Source organism: Euprymna scolopes, chromosome 18, assembly GCF_053919585.1.
Source record: "Euprymna scolopes isolate OS-2025 chromosome 18, ASM5391958v1, whole genome shotgun sequence".
In the NCBI taxonomy this organism is placed as follows: Eukaryota; Metazoa; Mollusca; class Cephalopoda; order Sepiida; family Sepiolidae; genus Euprymna; species Euprymna scolopes.
The window spans coordinates 84,591,658-84,614,335 of record NC_136499.1 but is presented as its reverse complement, the minus strand read 5'-3'; the positions used below and the strand labels follow the sequence as shown (position 1 = coordinate 84,614,335).

The 22,678-nt window shown below is 42.4% G+C and overlaps 1 protein-coding gene across 4 annotated transcripts in view; it reads left to right on the top strand.

Moving 5' to 3' along the window:
• LOC145297675 (uncharacterized) overlaps positions 1-22,678 on the top strand; it is a 1,369,001-nt gene that overhangs the window by 1,240,975 nt on the left and 105,348 nt on the right. For all 4 annotated transcript variants that reach the window (XM_080143861.1, XM_080143862.1, XM_080143860.1 and 1 more), the window contains 2 exons: positions 18,821-19,075; positions 20,309-20,664. In XM_080143861.1, the coding sequence (XP_079999987.1) occupies positions 18,821-19,075; positions 20,309-20,664 (611 nt within the window). The remainder of the gene's footprint in view (positions 1-18,820; positions 19,076-20,308; positions 20,665-22,678) is intronic.

Below are 22,678 nucleotides of genomic sequence, written 5' to 3'. Positions count from 1 at the left end.
CAGCCGCGTCCTGCCGGCGAAGGGGCCGCCACAATGAAAACCTAGATGGTCCACAGTCGATAAGCGTCAAAAAATGCCTCCCGTTGTAGTGCGTTATGTCCATCGCAATCCTATCCCAATTACGCTTCACACTGAGTATTCCCTTTTTCCACCGGACAGGTGCTGGGTCGATCGATCGGCAGGTGTTGCAGCTTCCCACAACAGATTTCACAGCCCTCCGAGACACAGAGGGGTCAACCAATCTGGCGAAGTAAAGCGTTCGGTTTACACCGGGGTGCCCGCTTTGGCAATGGACATCATTAATATGCTCCGGGCTGAGTCTATGTCCCACTGCAGCGCAATTTACAGGTGCTGACTCGTTCACTTCTTTTGGCAGGTCTAGCCAACGGTGTGGCACTCTGGTCAGACGATCCGCCTGATTCAAACAGGACTGCACCAGTGTCACATCTATGACCAAGTCGTATTCCTTAGTGGTTTCGGTTAGGGTAGCAAGCCGCCTCCGGATCAACATTTCGGCCGACGCCTTCGTTGTCAGACGTGCTTTTCCGTTCAAGGCATTGGTCATCCACCGATGCACACACGTGGAATCCGTGATGATATGAAGGATTCTAGCCTGCCACTGAAGCGCTAGATTGACTCCTTTCAGTGTAGCATCGAGTTCAGCTAGGTTTATATGCTTGGCGTCATTCTCCGGCCGAAGCCAGCAGGCATCTTCTATTATCCTTCCGTCGACCGCCAGAGCAACGCCAAGGGCAAGTGAGCTGGCGTCTACCCAAACTGTAAATTCACTCCCATCGACGCACCAGCTCCCCCGTACAGGGTCATCATTGGTCACTCTGGCCACAACTTCCACCAGCATGCTTCGCAGGGCAGGATCATGCACCTCATCGTCCCATCCAGTTGACATAGAAGTTTCCCGTCGCTTTATGGCCGCTACAGCCACTCGGAGCCATCCACACACAGGGAAGTGACCCACCAATTTTCCGCAAATGGAAAACGTGCTCCGACGTGTGATGGTAGATGGGATTTCTGGGATTTCACCACTCCTTCCCCATTGAAGGCCATCTGCACTTCCGCTCACCTGCAGTCCGAGCACTTTCGCCCCGTCCTGTAGCCGCTCCGGCTCCTTGCACGACAATCTGAAGTGCTCGAAGTGTTCTTTGACCGCCTGGGCAGACAGGAGGCTCTCATTGACAAAAATGTTGTCTATATACGACGATGTCGCATGTTGCACCGCTTCATCTTGACGCCGGATCGCCTGCATGATTGCTGTCATGATGTTAGGGGCTACATTCAGGCCGAATCCTAGCCTGGTCAAGCAATAGCGAGTTCCTTTGATCACCACCGTCTGGAACGGCCACAGCGATTTCTCAACACGTATTTGCAAGTACGCTCTTCGCAAGTCCAGTATGGCTGCTTCCGCACCCTGCCGCCGCCACTCCCGTAGTTTATGAGCACAGACATCAGCCCCCGCAGTGTGTGGGTCAACGTATTCATTAAGTTCCCAGTAATCAAGAACAGGTCGAACTTTCTGCTTATTCTCTTGTCTGACAGCCATCAGGGGAATTAGCCCCCGCGGGGGCCCGAGCTCATCCTCTGGGTATGGAACTAACCAGCCATTATCCAGCCACACTTGAAGTTCTGCCTCGTACTGCCCCCTAAGCCACGCAGGAGGAGGATACTCTGTAAGTCGATTCCGCAATGACACTGGTGGCTGGTCGCCTGCCCATTTCCAGGACGCTGTCCTAGTGTTTGTGCCCTTATCGTATTCTGCATGGAAGTCGGGCTCATCGAGAGTGATTGCTGCACACATTTGTTTGTTTGGTCGAGAGAAGCTCACATCACCGGCGCCGTTCACAGTAATTCCGCCTAGCTGTGTGATAGCGTCCATTCCAAGGAGAAGGTCATATCCGAGCAGCTCCCCATCGACCACTAACACCGTCACAGCAACCGGAGAGCCATTGCCAATGCTGATATGAACAACGCTGACCCCACAACACACCAATGAGCCTTGGCCGACAGTAAGTACAGGGATCCTTCGTTTCTTCCATGTGGTGCAATATTCCTTTCGAAGAAGGGTTTGGGTACAGCTGGTGTCAACCAGCGCTGAACGTTCACATCCATCAACTTGAACTGTTACTGCAGGTAGCGCTTTGTTCAATGCCGCGTTGGGGAGGGTGCTAGCGCTGCGCCGTCCTCCCCTTGCCCGTTTCCCGGACAATTCCGCGCTATGTGGCCTGGCTTATTGCATTGGTAACACCGTATTACTTGTCGTGCTCCATAATTAGGGGTGCGCCTTGTACCGCTTTTGCAGTCTCTGGAAAAGTGGTTGGGGCCACCACAGGTATAGCATCGTAGACCCTTCGTTGGCGAGTCCAGAGTGTCAACAGCTGCGGAGACTAGTTCTCGATCGTCTTTCAAGATGTTTCGTGCTCTCGCCAATAACTCCTCCAATCCAATCTCAGTGAGTCTTGACGATGCTCGCAGCAGTCGACTTGCCTCATCCAGAAGTCCCGACAAAAAGGCGCATGCCAATATGCGATCACTTGCACCGCCGAAGGGAGTGGCAAGCTTTTTCAAGTCGGCCATGTAGGCATCCACTGTCTCCCCCGGCCCAAGTCGGCGTTCGGAAAACTGCCTCCAGGCGACAAAAGGGTCTGTACCAAATGCCCCGTATAGCGCTTGTGTAATCTGCTCCATGGTCGGATCCTCCCCTAGCTGCTGGTACACGGCATAAGCCCCTTTAGTGAGTCTCAATGGGATAACCATAGCTGGGTCTTTAATCTTGCACAACCGGCAAATGCGCTCAGCCTTTTCCAGCCATTCGACCACCGAGGGACCAGTGGGGGAGCCATCGAATTCCGGAATTAATCTGATGTCAAATTTCTCCATACCAAAGCCGAGATAGCTTGTAATCAGAGTTTTTTTTCTGTCTGTTTCGATTTACTCAAAACCGCACACACCTCGTCTTCTCATGTATCGTTCTCTTCTTTCTCTTCTACTTCTTGCTCTTTTTCTTCTTTTTTCTTCTCAGTCGTCAGAAGCGTCGTCTTTTCTTGACTACGTTTTTCCTTCTCCCTTCTTGCTCACAGTGACCCGTTTTTATGCTAAGCTGAACTCTCGTGTGTGCGAGAGAACACGAGATTTTGCGTGATTACTTGGCAATATTAACCGGCCGCCGCCATCTTGCCATTTTTCTTTGGACGTGCCCGCTTTGCAGAATGCACACCTCGAGCGTTTGTCAGGTAAGCCCGTCTGTTCGCAATTTATTACACAACTGATGAAGCATAATACGAATGCAGTATTGTGGTGAGAGTGAAAGTAAGAACTAGGTTAGCTTAATCAACTTTAGTTTGATAAAATAGGCCTTTCCCATTCCCCAATTTTTCATTTCAAAATTTGTATTTTTTTATTAAAAATAAATATTTACCCTTATAGGTGTGTCCAAAATATTGCGCCAAAAACTTTAAAAAAATAAAGACACAAGCTGTTTTGAAACCACATAAAAATGCAAGTATTTTATTTAAAAAAAATCATTCCACTAATATTGAATTATGATCGCATATCAGTCAAGAGAGGTGTTATTTAAATTGTCGTCTGTCTCTTCCATTTTGTGTTTACGTTTTCAGTTTTGTTTTGAGTTCGTTCTGTCTGCTCGAGAATAAAGGCTCTTCATCCCTTCAAACGGTTTCGTGTGATACACCTTTATACATTGGTGTGGCAGCGGTTTATTTACCCGCATTCGCTATTCCGAAAGAGTAAAAATAAAAGGATTTTTTTTTTCTGTATGTAATTGGCCGACCGCCTGAAGAGATTATCTTGACAAGACCGAACTATCATAGCGTCTCTTATCCATATATACCAGTTGTTCTAGTTTATCTCACTCAGTATGTCTGCACGCGCCCCTAAGCAGTGGCGCCTAGGAAATAATGAGACTATCTTTACTTCTTTTACAGTGTGGAGAAATAACCTTGTATATTGTCTGTCTCTCGATGGCAACTACGCACCATTCCTTGAGATAAACTGGGAAAAGAAATCACGCGTTCATCCACACAGGGCTTACCAAATGATGGTATGAAAATACCTGATGTCAACAGACTCACCGCAATCCAAAAAATAATATTGTGTAGAAATTACTGCCCCAGCATATCGCAGAGTGCCATTGTTAAGAACTCAACATCATTAACAAATGTTTAGCAAACCATAAGACAACATTGTGGCTTCCTGACTAGTGGCTCTCACTTTCTGGACTTTGATTCCATAAGGCTTGAACCGGACGTACGTTCAGAAGTGTTATTTCAGAGACTTGTAGCCTTCATTGATGACTCCTTACTATACACTGATACCAATATACGCCATCATGACATTGTTCCCACAGAAGATGAAGAAGTCACGCCTACATACGGGAATCTAATAGTCATCACTTGGTTGTGCCTACTTCATCCAGCCCTCCTTAACTTAGTCAAGCAATGTTATGGGACACGGAGTTGAGATCATGCACATTGGCATCAATCAAGCTCGAGATCTCCTTGGCATTGGATTCTCTACTTGAGGAGTTGGGAAATGAGGCGTCTGTGAGCTGGACATTTACTACTCCACTTCGATATACTAGGAAGACTCAACCAAAGAAGGCTCAGGCTAAGAGACCCAACACAAACCATTTTTTGAGTGAATGCATTTACCTTCCTGAATCCGACCGTAGATATATGACCAAGGCTCGTCAGATCCTTTACATCTTCGACAATGAGGAGCCCGATTGTCCAGAGACCTTAAGCAATTTACACATAGACAATGAAAATATGACAGCCTCTCGACGACTGAAAACCGAACAATCCCCCTACATCGAAATGTTCTCAAATCATCATCCGGTACAGATCATTATGGAGAGTGGTGCCACCAGGAATATGATTCGACACTCAACAGCCAAGCGTCTGGGCACTAAAATTACAAAAACTTCCCAGTCGGCCAAATAAGCAGACAGATCCTCACCCTCAATGTGGTTAGGAGAGACCAGGCTTAGTCTGCAGAGAGAATGTGCTTCTTTGAGGGCTTGGTTATTGAGGATCTTGATACCAAAATACTTGGCAGTGTCCCATTCATGCGCAGTAATGACCCGTCAGTGAAACGCACTAGGTTTGAGATTGTGATTGGCAACACACAATTCAGGTATGGCTCTACTACATCCCCTCCCGACACAAGACTGATCAGATGTGCTCATGTTTTACGTGCCCCACCCCAATAAACCACAGTGTAGTCTGGCGAGTCCTTGGAACTCACCATGCCTGCTGATGATGAAGAATTGCCATTGAACCTCGTTGGGATTCAGGCTGCATAGTATCAGTTAAACCTTGGCCATTACCCATAATCACAAGAAGTGTAGGAGGAAAGGTGAGTCTTGTGAACAATACCAGTTAACCACAATGAATACGTAGGTCACAACACATTTGTCAGGCTATATCCCCATTCATTCCAATAACATCTTTTGGCATGCCAAGTACCTACCCAACTTCAAGAAAACACCATGACAACATCGCTTCCTGTGTGGTCATCGACCTAGATGATATGTTATCCTCTGCAGAGAAGCTGAAATTTTAACAGCTTAATTCCAAATTTTACGACATTTTTGGAGAGGATCTACCTGGTTAAAGCAGTTCATTTAGTCACTTTAAGGCTTCCATTAACATGGATCCAGCTTCGAGGTCGCCTTCCTCTATACAAGTTAGAACACATTGGTGTATTTTCCCGTCCAGAAGATATTGGAGTAGCAGTGGAGTATTAGAGCCCGTCCTTCCTCGTCAAAATGCCTAATGGAGGACATTGCCTAGTTATTGACTTTTTCCGGTATTGATCGATATGAAAAGCCTCAACCATCTGCAATGCCGAACATTGACTCAACTCTAAGGAAGATAGGTCAGTGGCGATGGGTTATCAATCAGTCTTCTATCAAATCCCCTTGGCAAAGGAATCCATGAGAAATTGTGGTGTTGTGACCTCTTTCAGAGGCATGCATGTCAATACAAGATGCACAAATGCCAGAATCAGAAACAGCTTTAAGAGAACTCATGTTTAGATTACTAGACGACTTGTTGATGGAGGGATATGTGGCAAAGTTTGCTGATGATCTGCAGTGGAAAACAGCATTGAAGACCTATTATCAGTTTGGTGTAGAGTCCTCACAACTCTATCTCTGGCTAATTTAAGAGTACCCACCAGCAAAACCATAATATGTCCTAAGCAAACAATCATCCTTGGATGGATATGGTCAGAGGGATCCTTGTTAGTTGGGCCCCACCATATTGCTACATGTAGCTTCTGTCAACTTCCTAGAACTGTGAAGGGTTTACAATCATTCATAGAAGCCTTCAAGGTCCTAAACCGTGTTATTCCTAACTGTTCCCACCTTCTTATCCCATTAGATGAAGCCACTGCAGGAAAAGAGTCATAGGATGCTGTAAACTGGTCTTACGTGAGATATTCTTCACTGCTTGGAAACACCTGACTTCGGCAAAAACTATTCATGTATCCTGTCCTGCCGACCATTTGTAGATAATGACTGACGGTTCTTTCAGACAACACAGTAGTGGTGCCCTGATGTATGCAGACAGTAGAGGGAGACTACTGCTCTGTGGACATTTTTCTGCGAGACTACATGTCCAACAACCCACCTGGTGGCCATGTGAAGTTGAGGCATTGGCTATTGCTGCAGCAATATTTAATTCAATTAAAACGTCACCCTGCTGTCCTCACCAATAGCAAGCCCTGTGTTCAGGCCTATGAAAAGCACTGCCGAGGCTAATTTTCAATCAACCCCAGATTAACATCTTTCCTGTCAACTGTCTGCCATTTCCAGGATTCCGACATCTTGCGAGCAGAGCAAACTTGCCTGCTACTTTGCCAGCCGTAATGCTCCTGAGTGCAGGCACACAACATGTTAGGTCTACTCCTTCTTACAGGTAAAGGAGGAGGTCGCATGTTTAGGACTTCCCTTGTGGAGATAATTTAGGGATCATTAAGCCTCTTGTATACCAGCCGTCCCGCATGGAAAGAAATTCCAAATGACTGCTCAGACCTTAGATGAACACATGCACACCTGATGCAGGGAACTCATCCACGAAATGGCATTAAGGATGTGAAAAGATATCTTCAGACTGCCACATTAGTCTAGGATGGCCTTGTAATTGTTTGTCAAAAGGATCCTTTTCTCCCACAATGGGATATGCCATTATTGTCCTGTGACATGCTCTACATGCCTTACTGACGGCGCTGCATATTAATCTGGGACACCCTACCAAACATCAGATGCAACAGGTAGTGAGCTGATGTTTTTATGCCTTGGACTTGGCTGAGGCCGTGAATAAAATTGTATCCTCATGCCACTAGTGCACTTCATTCAGCAGCTCCCCACTCGTAGCTGTTCCTCAGTCCTGTGAAGAACCCCCCCCCAAATTCACTAGGGCTTAGGTTTGCTGCTGATATCATCAAAAGAAATAGACAAGTGACTTTTGTCTTACGGGAGTACGTCAGCTCTTATTCCGTGGCAGTCCTTATTTCAAATGAGCAAAAGGAAACATTGCAGGAGGCTATTCTAAAGACCTGTTTGCCCGTCAGACCCATCATTAATCCACCTGCTGTCATAAGGACAAACTCTTCCCCCAGATTCAAATCCCTTAAAAATGATGAGTTTCTGCTCACTCACCATATCTCAATAGAAATAGGTAATCCTAAAAACGTCAATCGTAACCCTGTTGCTGAAAAGGCCGTCCAAGATGTCCAGCGAGAGCTCCTCAAGTTGGACCCAGCTGGTTCGCAGATCTCTACACTCTTGCTCTCTGTAGCATGTTGCACATTGAACTGTAGGTTTGGATCACTCGGATTGTTCTCCAGAGAAATCTTGTATCACAAGGACCAGTTTACTAGTGAATGCATCGACTTCAATGATATGGATCTTATAGAAGAGCAGCATCGTAGGCGCAAAGCCAACCATGTTTACAGTGAGCAGTCTAAAGCTCCTAACCACTCACGTAGACCTTGTATGGAGGTGAGTGTCAGAGACATTGTGTACTTTCACAATGACCTATCAACCAATAAAGCATGCAGGCGATAATTAGTTTCATCCATGCAAAATGAGTGGATGAGTGGAAAGTTTGCCGGCTCCCAGTTAAGGGCTTGTACATACAAGGCCCACAAAGATGATTGCTTCAAGGTCCCTGTGGCTGCCCCCAGATTCATCTTATCATAGGATAGATGGGTTTTGGTATTCTGGCCTTTTAATGCTGAATATCAATGCCTATTAGACCCTAACTTAATCCCTAAAATAGGCCCTTAAGATGAGGCCAAAAAAGATAGGAAAAATATCGTTCTAGTAATATCTAAGGCTAAAGGAATCACAGTCCCTTCTCATCCAGATGACAACCTGAGGATTTGTTTTGAACATCCAGATGTAGAGTTGAATGTAATAATCAGAGAAGAAAGTGCCCGTGCATGTGTGTATCGTGCGATCATACAAGTTACCTTCGGATGGGATCTGAGAGAGAGAAATTAAAGATGGTAGCCATAGATTTATAAGGTGTAGTCTTGTGGAATCTCACCAGATCTCATCTTTCACTGTACACGTATGCAAATGGAATGGGGTCAGTTTTCTTATAAAATGCCTGTTGGCAGAGGCAGTGGGGAGAACATGTGCTGGAAGTTGAGAGAGAATAGTGACGAATTCTAACTGAACTTTTGCTTATTTTATTTGGTTTATTTTGTTTTGCTGTTTAATAGCCCATTTAACTGCAAGCTATTTCAGTGTAATGGGAGGCAAGTTCGACCTTGAATTAATACCAGAATTTGACGGCTCGACCCCGGTACTTGACTGAGTGGATAAGATGGAACTACATTGCTTGTTGTCTAGTGTGAAAAGCATTGAACACATGGTTTCTCTATGTCTGTCAGGGCATCGCAGTACATCAACAGCTTAGTCCTGAGGAAAAACAGGATTATGAAAGGATCAAGGCGGCATTATACAAGGCATTTGCTATCGACCCCACCACTGCTTGGGAGCAATTTGAGTAAACGTCGAAATAATTTATTTGCCCGAGCTGACAAAGTTGACGTTGTTGTTTGGTGGGCTACCTGAGCAGGCTTTGGCATGTCAATTTTTGACAGGGCTCCCAACCGGAGCAAAACAACTTCTGCAGGCTCAAGCATAGCTTCATTGTCCCTTAATTACCTGGTAGACCGGGCCAGGACTGTGATGAAGAATACTTATGAGATGAGAGAACCAGTAGTTGCTGCTGCACAGCCCGCATCAAGTGATGATAGACCGTCCAAGTGTGGTGAAGTCATGTATTATAGGTGCAATGGCCAGGGCCACATTGCGAGGAACTGTCGGCGGTGACTGACAGCTATTCGCTGCTACCGATGTAATAAGACTGGTCATATGGCCCGGGATTGTTCGGGAAATGGGGTCGGGGACAAGGTGCCAGCGTCGACCTCTTCCTCAAACAGAAATTGGACGATGCGCTTCCGACCATTCAGGTTTATGTCAATGAGACCTTGTGCTCAGCATTCCTCGACTCTGGGTGTTCTTGCACCGTAGTGAGAGTGGACCTCTGCGGCACTTGGAAGAAGAAGACTACTAGAGCAAACAGTCTCAGTGAGTGAGAACGCGGACATGTTGTGGGGTGGGCGCTGTGAACATTCGCACTAAAACTGGAAATTCAGCTAACATTGAAGCGGTGGTAGTACTCGAGAAACCGCTGAGTTTTGACTTACTTCTTGGTTACGATGCCATCAGAGCCCTACGTGGTGCTCACATAACGCAGATGGGGGCGATACAGTTTCAGGAGAAGGTTCCAGTGTGTGCTGCTTTGAAGATTGATCAGCCAGACTTTATTGTCGAATTTGACCAGCAGCAGAAGGCTTGGACAGCTGCGTTGAAGTAGTTGGAAAACCAGGCACCAGCCAAACTGCGAAATGAGGTAACAGAGTACCATGTGCCCGACCAAATGAGGCCTGCACACGAAGAGGAACTTCGTGATTGGATCAAGGATGGCTGATTAATTCCCTACCCCTATGAGAAACTTGGACCTCCCAGAGGCTTGATTCCGCTGACGGTGGTCACTCAGCATAACAAAGCAAAGGTGAGGTCAGTGATGGACTATCATGAACTGAATGAATGCACATGTTGATGTGTTCATGGCAGATGCTGACGTTTGTGCCAGCAAGTTCTGAGAGTGGCGCCAGCAGGGTTCCAATGTGTCCCTGCTGAAAAGCATACCTGCAGGTCCGAATCAGTAAAACAATGTGGCCATTTCAGACGGTAATGTTTGCTGGCAGGAAGTACTGCCTTACCAGACTAGGCTTCGGGCTGAACCTGGCACCCCAAATAATGAAAACCATTATTAATGCTGTGTTGTCACAGGAAGAAACAATAAAAGATGGGACATCGGCATACCTTGATGACATATATTTGAATGAAGACATTGTGTCATCGTCATGTGTGATGGCCAAACTGGCTGAGTTTGGTTTGACGTGCAAGGATCCAGAACGTTTGGTGAATGGTGTTCGTGTCTTGGGCCTGAACGTTCAACAGGAGAGAGGGACTTTGAAATGGAGGTGCGGAACTGCAGTTCCTGATGTGCCTGATGTCCTCACGAGGTGAGCAGTATTCTCCCTGCGTGGAAAACTTGTGGGGCACCTACCAGTGTGTAGATGGACTCGTGTGGCAACAGGCATCATAAAAAGGAGGGCAAGTGCAGTCACAAAGGCTGGGATGATGAAACAGCTTACGATCTGTTGGTTTACATGGTGAAGGAGACTATCGCAAGAGTAAAGCAGGATGACCCTGCCAAAGGAGACTGGTGCGTGCAGGGAGACAAACTGAATGTGTGGGTGGATGCGAGCTCTCTGGCAATTGGTGTGCTGTTGGAGAAGAATCGTGCTGCGATTGAGGACGCCTGCTGATTGCGACTGGCGAATGACGCTGCTCATATCAACCTGGCAGAGCTCGATGCAGTGATAAAAGGTATCAACCTGGCACTCCAGTGGAAAGTCAGGAAATTACGCATACACACAGATTCACTATGTGTGTACCACTGGATATCTGACACACTGACAGGCAAGACCAGGGTGCGCACTAAGGCACCCAGCGAGATGCTGATCAGATGGAGGTTGGAGACCATAAAAAAGCTGGTAACAGAGTACAACCTGTCTATGGATGCGGTACTGGTCACTTCAAATTGCAACATTGCTGATAGGCTCACTCGGGTGCCACAGAGATGCTATGACACCATGAAGAAGAAAGCCGAGCTAGTACCATTATGTGCCGCCTCTATTGAGGTGGTGGATGAAATCAGGAAGATACACCACCTCAGTGGACACCCCAGAGTGAGACAGACATGTTATTTTGTGCAGTTGTCCAATCCGTCAGTGTCCAAAAGTGCAGTGAAAGCGGTAGTCAAGGAATGCCAAACATGCCAGTCAATCGACCCTGCACGGCCAGATGGCGTAAATGTCGGCTGGGAGTAGACGTGACTTGGAGCCAACTGGGTATAGACATAACCCACTATGGCAACCAGAACTTCCTCACCCTGATCGATTGTGGACTGACAATGATTGCAATCTGGTTCCCATTAATAAGACAGCATTCCTCCAGTGTCATCCGTGAATTGGAGTCCATATTTTATGAAAGGGGGCCGCCTGAAGAGATACTCACAGACAATGACACGGCCTTCTGCAGTGAGGAGTTCAAACGTTTCATAGACAAGTAGGGGATCCAGCTCATACACAGATGTGCATATGTACCAAGTGGCAATGGCATAGCAGAGTAGTGCCATCAAAGCGTGAAGAGGATCGCAGCAAGAAAACAATGCACGATCGCAGAGGCGGTCTATAGATATAATGCAACTCCAAAGGATGTCATGACTGCTGCAAGCGCACCCACCAATGATCGCATGATCATAAACTGGGTAGTGAAGTAGTATCCGTCTTTGCTAGACACAGCTAGCGCTCTACACTCCTGCTAGACACAGCTAGCGCTATACACACCTGCTAGGTACAGCTAGCCTTCACTACTCTCCAACAAAGACAGATACTACTTAGCAAAATGGGGCTACACAGCTAGACACAGAAATTAATTTTTAAGTTTCTCATTTAAAAACGACTTTAATTGTATTCTCACCAAAATGACTATCGTTCAAAAACGACACCTTTTTTCTCCTTTTAAGCACGACACGATTTCATGTTAAATTCCGTATTTAAAAATAACTTTTAAATACATACAAGTCGTCCGAATCACATTTTAAGTTCTTTTAACAGCGATGACTTTTTTCAAACGCAATAATATCCGATTCGAATTGTATTTTCATTAAAAATGAAAGTCGTTTAAAAACGACACCTTTTCTTTTTAACACAACAGGACTTCATTTTAAATTCCTCGTTGAAAAGCGAATTTAATGCATACAAGTCGTTTGAATCGCATTTTAGGTTCTTTTAACAGCGACGACTTTTTTCAAACGCAATAAAATCCGACTCAGTTTAAAAATGACACCCTTTTTCCTCGTCAGCACAACAGGATTTCATTCTAAATTCCGCATTGAAATATGACTCCTACACATACAAGTCATCCGAATCGCATTTTAAGTTCTTTTAACAACGACGACTTTTCAAACGGAATAAAATCCGACTCGAATTGTATTTTCATTAAAAATGAAAGTCGTTTAAAAACGACAACTTTTTTCTTTTTAACACAACTGTAGAGGACTAGGATATATAAATCCTAATCCCATTACAAAAGAAAATAAGGAAACGAATGGAATGAAGGAAACAAAGACTCAATTGCTGAATAAAATATACATGTTGTTTATTTACTGCTGAAGAATTAATGTTTTAGGTGTAACACGTGTTCATGTTCATGCGGGTGTCACCATCGTTTGTTGCGGGACTTGTAGTATAGAAGGAAAAGGAAATGTGTGTTCATCTCACGTTCAGGTCACCTTCATTTGTTCGCGCATGGAAAAAGGAGTGAGTAATGTAGTGGAACGAGAAATGGCCATCCGGCATGTAGAAAGAGAAAGAGAGAGAGGGTTGACATCAGTTAAGCTGCGCGCCATGTTAGCAGGTCAGCTACGCGGAGGTGTTCTCTGGCACAAGTTGTAGATAGAGAGAGAGAGAGAAAGTCAATCCAGGTCATGGAGAGAGAAAGCGTATAAAGTGTACGTACTGTTTGTTAGCTTTTTGCCCCCAAAATAGTAGCAAATGGCATGAGGCTCGGAAGGCGAGTTGAAAAGGAGGAATCAGCTTATTGCTCTTGCTTTTATAGTTGTTTCCGGTGGTCTTTTGTGCATGTGTGGATTTCCTTCAAAGTGGAAGTGACGTTGCCCATGTGTGCGTACGTGTGCGCATATGTGTGCGTACAAGTGTGTACGTTAACGTGTGTGTGTATACACATGGATGTGAGTGTATGTACGCGAACGTGAATATATGTACGTGTGTGTACGTGTGAACGTATGTTTGTGTGCGCGTATGCATATGACAAGTAATATAGCTTGAGATGTGAACGCGTGTTTTTGTGTGAGACTAAAAAAGGCTCGCGCACAACAGGACTTCATTTTAAATTCCTCGTTGAAAAGCGAATTCAGTGGATACAAACCATTCGAACCGCATCTTAAGTTCTTTTTACAGCGATGACTTTTTTCAAACAATACAATCCGACTAGAACTGTACTTTTATAAAATAAATCCATCGTTTAAAAACCACACCCTTCTCCCTTGTCAGCACAACAGGATTTCATTTTAAATTCCGCATTGAAATATGACTTCTATACATACAAGTCATCTGAATCACATTTCAAGTTCTTTTAACAACGATGACTTTTTTCAAACAATAAAATCCGAATGGAATTGTACTTTTATAAAATCATTTTCGTTTAAAAAAACAACTTTTTTCTTTTTAACACAACAGAATCTCATTTTAAATTTCTCGGTGAAAAACGAATTTAAATGCACAAGTCGTCCAAATTGCATTTTAAGTTCTGTTAACAGCGACGACTTTTTTTTTTTTTTTCAACAAATGTAAGCGAATTTCATTCCAAATTCCACGTTCATTTGACGACGATAGTTAAAGAAATCCAACGAATCCCACTGGGATTAACAAACAAAAAGACAAAAAAAGTCCGACTCACTTCATATCTTCAACCTTCGCAGTTTGACACAACTCATTCAATTCTCTCTTTGACAACGCTTTTAAATTTTCAACTCGACTTTTAATTTTCCAGGTTCGACGCGAATCATTTAAAATTTCCGATTTCATCTCGGCCGCATTGCCTCCATATTTAAAGCCGAAATAGCTTCTAATTGAAAAAAAAAAAAAAAAAAAAAACTGAACTCGATTCTCGGCGACACTCTCCGCTCTAGCCACGTTCCATCCGGTTCTCGAGGTTCTCGAGAACTCAACGGCTCGACTCCCCCAAACATCTTAACTCCCGCATTCGAATCTGTTGATTCGTCGCCTTCTCGTTTCCCATCGCTCAGGTTTCGAGTTCGCACATGCAGCCCACCTCCGTGACTGCAGTCACATTCAATTTTCATTACATTGGGAACAAATCAAATTATATGTTCATCTGCCTTTTTATTTAAAGACTTTATTGGGATGATTAACCCGAAGAAAAAAAAATACAATATTTGAAAATATGTGATTCCTCAAGCAACTTTATTGATTTATTAAGATGTTTTCTAATAAATCTTGAGAAATTGATAATTAATATTCATTCAGGGAAAAAGTGGTTTGTTTTCTCATGGATTTCATCGCCAATTGAAGAGTTGTGGTGGTATTCGTTACTTCTGGTTTGTTTCCAAGTAGCTTTTCAAAATGTACTTTCCATTTCGAACATGCATTTTCCGGGGTGTTTGCCTTTAACTTAGCTTTGGCAGGTTGTTTGTACCCGGATTTACTAGTTGCCAAGCCAGATGATTGTTTGTTATTCGCAGCATTCTGGATTCAATCTATTTGTTCTTGAACATACGTCTGTTGCTCTGATAGGTATATCATACTAAGCTCTTGAAAGGTGTACTTCCTTAGTTTTGTCGAATGGGGTATTTATGTTGCTTTTTGTTTATGTTTTTTTTTAACTCTTCTCGTGTTGATATTATTTTGTCATTTTCCGGTACTTTTCGCTTTATCTTGGGCTTCAGAGGTATTGTCGAAATTTTCGGGGTCGTCACCAAAATTCGACTTTGTAATGTAACATGAAAAAAAAAAGAAAGAAAGGGGAAATAGTTATGCAACAACAAGAAAAAAAATGAAAGGAAGACCTTGAATTACAGTTAAAAATGTCCGAAGTTTATTTATAAAAGGGGAGTGGCGAATTGCTTTTTGCTTCCCAAAAGCACTGGTAACATTTACCACATTAACAAATCTAGTAAAAAAGAATTTGAACAATAAACATTCGTATTACAATTCAAAGGAAAAAAATACTGAGGAAAAAACCAGTTTTACAATGAAGTCACGAAATTAGACCTCTCAAAAAAAGGGGGAGGGAACGTTCTCGTATCTCTTAAAATTTAAAGAAAGGCTTACTTGAAAAAAGGTTTGGAGGCGAAAAAAACATGAGAGAAAAAGTTCTTGAAATTCTTTTAAAGTTTTTGTTTTTTATGTTTCGCTTCTTCATGGGTGTCCATTTTTCGTCCTTTCTTCGCGACAAATGAAACTTTCAAAGGGTCTGAAGGTTGGGCTCTCTCTCGCCCAAAAGCAGAGTCCGAATGTAGATCCTTTCCTCTGAAAAGGGTTGTCTTTTTTTTTCTTCTCTAACAATAAAAGCCTCTTTCGCTGAAAGGTGTTGCTTTCTTCAACAAATGGTGTTTGGTAAACCTCCAATATCAACCATTCAATAAAGGCTTTTCTTCGTGTGGTTGAATGTACTCGTTTACGTCGATCTGTACGAAGGAGCCCAAAAACGAGTATTTTTCTCAATACATTTTTCTGGAACTGACTCGAAAAAAGAGTGCTAGGAAAAAAAGGGGTTCCAGGGATTGATTTCAGAATTAGCCAATCATTAACGAGAACACACGGCAAACATCCACAAGATAAAGGAAGAGAGAGAGAGAGAGAGAGAGAGAGAGCGAGAGAAAGAGAGAGAAAGAGAAAGGGAGAGAGAGAGAGAGCGAGAGAAAGAGAGAGAGAGAGCGAGCGAGAGAGAGAGAATGACGTACACACACTTTCGACAGTAGAAAGGTTTTTCAGTTCAACGACTGCTAGACAACGGGCCAGTATGAGAAGTGGATGGGGAACAGGCTGAACAAAATGCTGACCTCTCATTTCCCCTGCACTGCCTTCTGCGACTATGTCGATAAAAAAATAAATTTCCGACAGTATACCCTTCTTTGCTGCTTCTTGGTGCGATCAAACCAAAGTTTTCATAGGTGGTATTAGAATTGGTTCCTGCTCTTGTGCTTGTAAGGCATAAAATCTGTTTCGCAGTTCGAATATGAATCTCTATTTGATCTGATTGTCGTGTGACAATGGTGACCAGTTGTAGGGCTGTCTTGATGATTTTTTTTAGTTTTGTTTGCCCGTAGACTTTACTTCAACTTAGAGGTAACAATCCTATGATCAGTAGACCCGCCATAGAAACTGCTGAAAGCTTCACAGTTATGACAGCTATTGATCCACTTCTTATTCATAAAAAAATAGTCTAGTTGGGCCATGTTTCCATTTGGGGATTGATAGGTCCAGAGCTTACTGGGTCTTTTCTGAAAACGGGTTTTCATACATTGTAGGTTGTTTTCAAGGAGAAAAGTTAATAGATACTCTCCATTTCAGTTTGTTTCACCATGGAAAGAAAACTTATGCTTGTTGTCTTCCCATCCTATGTGCGCATTCATGTGACCCTGTGACATGAACGACCTGAAGGGCGGTTGTGCTCTCCAAGGGAGAGAGCGAAAACTTAAAATTCACTATAAAAAAATGGGCAAACATAACCCTTAATTAAATATGGTGCCCCTGGGCGACAGCAAAAATCCCTGCTGACAGAAAATCACAAAATAATCAATGATTGTGTTATATTCATCTTGGGTTTTATCCATCAACACAATGTCACTTTAAAAGTTGAGCGGAAACACATGCAGTGAACTGGTGCAAGTAAAGCGAATCTATACGTTGGAAAATAAATGTTTACATCTCGAGGACAGTCATCTGACCTGGGGATCACGAGTTGACCCCAAAGGTCTGATAAACAGCTTGCAACCTTTCCAGGTATGAGAGTGAAAATTCTAAAAAAAGGAACCATCTAGACATGGGGAAGTTCGCATTACCAAGAGAGAAAGAAAGAGGGAAGGTCTAAAAACTACTAGAAGAAGCTGGGTTTTGTTGTCTTTCCTCTGTGCATTGAATGCCTTCCTATCGGAAGGTGAATTTTTGAATTACTGTTTTTTTTTTTCCTCAGTGGACGACCAACCAGTGAGATGACAGCTTATCAACCCTGACGCAAAAGAAACTAACAATCTCCAGCCACGAATGGAAGATTGACCAGCACAACCAACTAGTTCTACTGCATTGGAAAGGTCGCATCTAGTCATTGTCGATCAGAATATTGACTCGGACTAGATCAGAGGTCACGCTCTGATAACCAATAAATTAAGTTTGGGGGATTGAGTGCACTAGTGCTGATAGTTAAAAAAAAATTCAGGATCTCTTGCTTGTCACTAATTTTGGTAGGAAAATGCATGTTCAAAATGGAAAGCACATTTTGAAAAGCTACTCGGAAACAAACCAGAAGTAACAGACCAACTAATTCAGCCGATTGTTGTACAGGAACTCGATATTGAGGAGGGTGATTTTACAATGGAGGAACTTCTAAATGTACTAAAGAAGACCAAGAATCGTAAAGCTGCAGGTTTAGATAACATTCCTCCTGAATATATTATTTTTATTGGAATTCATTGAGATGAGTATTATTTGTTAATTGTATTTATTGCGGACTATTATCCTCATCTTCTCTTAGTTGTTTCATGACGTTTCGGCCAACTATTCCTCTGGCCTTTGTCAGGTGGCAATCGCAATCTGAATCTCCTGACTGCAATTACTGCCTTCTGTAGTTGTTGTAGTCTCACCACATTTTGGCCTCTGGGCTGCTTTGGGTAGGATTGAAACCGCTATCTTCAGACAATTCTCACCTGGAACCGTAGAAATTCAACATCTCTATCAACTACGCCACGGGCCCCGAAGGGCGATCAAGGTTGAATTTTTTTGGTCTTATAAATTCATGTTTATTTATTATCTGATAACAACTATGGAAGACAATAATTGCAGTGAATTGCTGAGTGACCTTCCTAGTACGTGTAGTGAAGCCAAGACTACTACTTCTCCATTACATTTCTCTTTCTCTCTACTTTACCCTTTCTCTTCCTTCCTTCTTTCTTTTCTCTCCATGTGATCAGAGGTTGTAGCCAATCAGGACGGAGAACAGTTCTGGTGGGAAAGAAGGAGACACAAAAGGTTTTGGAAACAAAAAGATGGAGAGACGAGTTGTTCCAGTGTCAGGGCACAAATGAAAATCCCGAACTTTCTATGACCCGATACCACTTGTACGCTGAAATGTATATAAAAACCGTTTTGTTTTGAAATGCCTTTTTTCTTGATTATTATTGCCAGGTCAGTTTCTAGACCGTTCCAACACTCCCGTCTTCTTATTAATTTCGACGACTCTCCAAAAGGGGGACCCGCCGAAATGGTGGCCTACCCAACAAGAGTTACATTATGATAACCATCATATAAATTTATAAAAGAATATTTTTGTTTGAACATTTACGATTTCCTATTATATTTCCATTCTTTGTAGACCTGACCCTAATTCCTCCACCTGAAGTTGTAGATGAAGAAGCTAGAAAAGGACTTTATAGCAGTGTGACTAGTGCTCCACCCCCAGGATTTTCTGATGATGAAGTTGAGATTGCAGCTCATCGACGCATGTGTAGAAATCACCACCATCACCATCATCACCATCACCATCACCATCATCGTCAGAAAGTTATTCAACCAGTATCATTGGGACCAGACGAAGCTACAGTCAAACTGTTATCAAGTCCTAGTTCTGGTAAGAGTCTTTATCATCAATTATTATAATGGAGATTATGTGTCTGTTAGTAAATAAAACTGGAATATTATTCCATAGAATGCGAAATTAGATTGATGCTTATGTTTATTTGATAAGGCCACCTCCTCCCCCAGCAAACAAATTCATAGTGAGCATGCACTTTGTGATGATGTGTCTTTACATTATTTCAGTATTGTATTTACTTTTTTCTTACATTGTATTTTCTTGCATTGTATTTTACTTCTCCTGCCTAATAATACTAAATGAGCAATAACAATACAGGTATTCACAATCCTTTTCTCACTGTATTTCTTCTGCTGGCTTTTTCCCAATATTCAATGATATCTTGTATTTATAGACATCCATCTTCACCTCACATTGTCACATAGCTATAACACCATTTTCCCGAAAATGAGAAGTTTATCTGAGTAAATTTTGTATCAGTAGATTTTATTTCAACTAAGATTTGTAAGAAAATTAGCTGTTTCATGTACAGATTGTACATATGGAACCCTATTCCACAGATAGACAGAGTTAAACACAAAGTTGTTTTAATGCGGGAAATCCAACTCCCCAAAACGATACTTTAGATTAGAACAGAAACAAAAATTGCTCAGTCTAGAAGGATTTCTCTTTCACTGACCGTGGACAGAAAGAATGAAATGTGGTATCAGAAAAATACTACACTTTGCTTCTAACCAAAAAGCCAAGAAATTGAACATAATTCAAAAGAAAATATTCTTAGGAAATGTGTTAAAATCATCCGGTTTTTATCATCATCATTATATTCTATTTAAACAGCCATTTTATAAATTGACTTATCTCTTTCTCTCAAATCCACCTCAAATTACTTCCTTCCATATTTTCCTTGACATTCCTCTGCGAACTGCTTTACATCTATTAATTAAAGCACTCACATCCAGTCTCATATACTATATCATCAAAGTCTGCACACATGCGGGCATTATCCAGGCAAATAGGTCTCTCGGTTTAAATGTATGAAATAGTGGGTGCCCCATCCTCAGTTAGAATAAAATAGCATTTTTTTCAAAAATGAGAATTCAGATTTAATCTTCATCAAATCCAAGTATGTGTTTAAAACTCATAATTACACTTTATGAGCTATTTTACTATTTTGTACTGCTTGACTTTTTATAGTTTTCTCAATTTTGTCTACTTTATATACTTTATTGCAGGATGTGTCACTCTCTTTTTTTTCTTCTTTTTTTTTAGATGTCTACAACGTCACTGCGGAAATTCATTCTCCTTCTTCGCTATTGTGCATCGACAATCGAAGTGACAGTGAGAAATCCAAATGTAACAGATATGCGAGAATGATGGAAGGGGAAGATGACGATATCAGCGGCAGCGGAGACAGTGGTCACAAGTCTGAAAATCTCTCGTGCAGCCTGGACATCCCGAACTCAAGACGGAGTAAGGCAAGGGCCAAGCGGGGCCAACAGATGGTCAGGTCAGCGAGTGCAGAACACTGCCCCAGTATTTTAGATGAAGACATTGATACTTTAATAGCAAAATTAGTTGTGCCACCGCCTCCTAGTATGGATGAAGATATATCTTGCCACACACAGGTAATATTTTTTTTATTATTGTCATTGCACCCCAAACAAGATACAGGGCCAATTAGTCATGAAGGATTACTACTTGAAACCAGATTTGCAGGGATATTATTTATGAAGTTGGGCAGCGAGATGTTTGTTCACATTACATTTGAACTGCTGCGTGTCAGAGAAGCTGGGACCCGGGAGGGAATTCCAAAGTGCAGCAGTCTAAGAAAACATCTAGGGATCTCTACAGTGTAGGAATGGGATTTTGCTGTTTGTCGGGTTTGTCATGGGTATTGTCGTCGAGGGGATACTAATGCTCAGAGTTCATCAGAGCACTTGCTATTGAAATACTTGTAAAATAGGCACAAGGATGCCACGTTTTGGAGATGGGACTGTGGTTAGAGTTTAGTTGATAATTCAGAACCTATTAGGTTAGTGACTCTTTTTTTTTTTACCCTGTCTAGAAGCGAGAGACTAGTCACAGATGCATCAGCCCAGATGTGGCAATAATGCTCCATGCATGGGCGAACCGTGGCCTTGTAGAGATACAGCATACTCTCGGTGTGAGTAAACTTCTAGCACAGTAGAGAGAACCCACCTTCCCGCAGCAGCCCTGGCAAATTCACATGCTTGCACAAGAATTAATTCATATGCTCCCACAGAATCAAAAAGAAACTGAACAAGATGACCGACTGTCAAAGTTGGCCCCTGGGTTATCTTCCCTGCAGTTTCATATAAAAATTATGAAAATGAAGATGATCAACTTGAATTACTGAAACATAAAACAAATAAAACAAAAATAAAAAATAAGAGAAAAATACAAAATTTAAAGAATTTTTCTTAAGACAATACAATGTATTTTTCTCCACCGCTTGTACGCTTTTCAAGTATTTAAAAATATTGAATAATAATTTTTTTTCAATAATTTCCTTTATTACCTATTAAGTGTAAAGGGTGTTGATAGTGTGTAATCCAAATTTTCAGGGTTAAAATCCCATTGTCAAGGACGACGTTAGAAAAATATTTTGGTTTTATATATTTTTGTCTCTAGTCGAATGCAGATTGATGTCAACTCAATTTCCATTTAATTTTTTTCAAGTTCAGCTTTTTAATGCATGCATGTATGTACACAGACATGACAGAAAAGAATAGACACTAAAATAAATATTTTTCCTAAGATTTGTATATGCTTATTTATATTTACAGATAAGAATAGTGCTGAAATAATTTAGAGCATCTCAGTAAAATTGCATCTAACAGCACTGAAGCGTCACAAACCAAAGCAGCATTAGACTTTCTGAATTTATGCGAGAACGAATCGTGGATCAACATGAAGGTGGTCTTAGTCAATGCAAAATAGCCGGAAATCTTTCAATACCTCTTTCTATTGTTACAATTCACAAGAGAGGACAAAGAGTGCACAAACCCTCATCCAGGTCGTCCCATGTCCTCTGAAAGAACCTTGCGTCTTGTGAAGAGAAATGTTGAAGAGGATCCTCGTTTCAAAGCCTCTGATATTGCAACACAAGCTGATGTCAGTCCCAGAACAGCTGTCAGGTATCTTCACAAGCTGGGCTACTATGTTAGATCTGTGAGAATGAACCCTCTTCTTTGCCCTGCCAATATTAAATGCAGAAAAGATTGGGCTCATGAGATGGTGGAAAGACCTATAACCTTTTTGACCAATGTCATCTTCTTTGATGAGCCACGATTTGCATTATTTCCTGATAGTGGAAGTGTATGGGTATGGTGGCTTCCTCAGCAAAAGTTTGCGTTAAAAAAACTGCAGTCAATGTTGAAATCTGGAGGTTTTTCGGTTATGGTATTGGGTGCAATTTGGAATGCAGGTCGCTCAGACCTGCTGGAGTGTGAAGGAAATATCACTTCTACTAAATATGTTTCAATATTACATGAATCATGTCAATATTCTCAAGTTAAAACAAGTTACCTCCCTATTTATGAGAGATGGAGCTCCTTGCCACTGTGTTAGAGCAACACAACATAGGTTTAGCCAAAATGGGATTAATAACCTTCCATG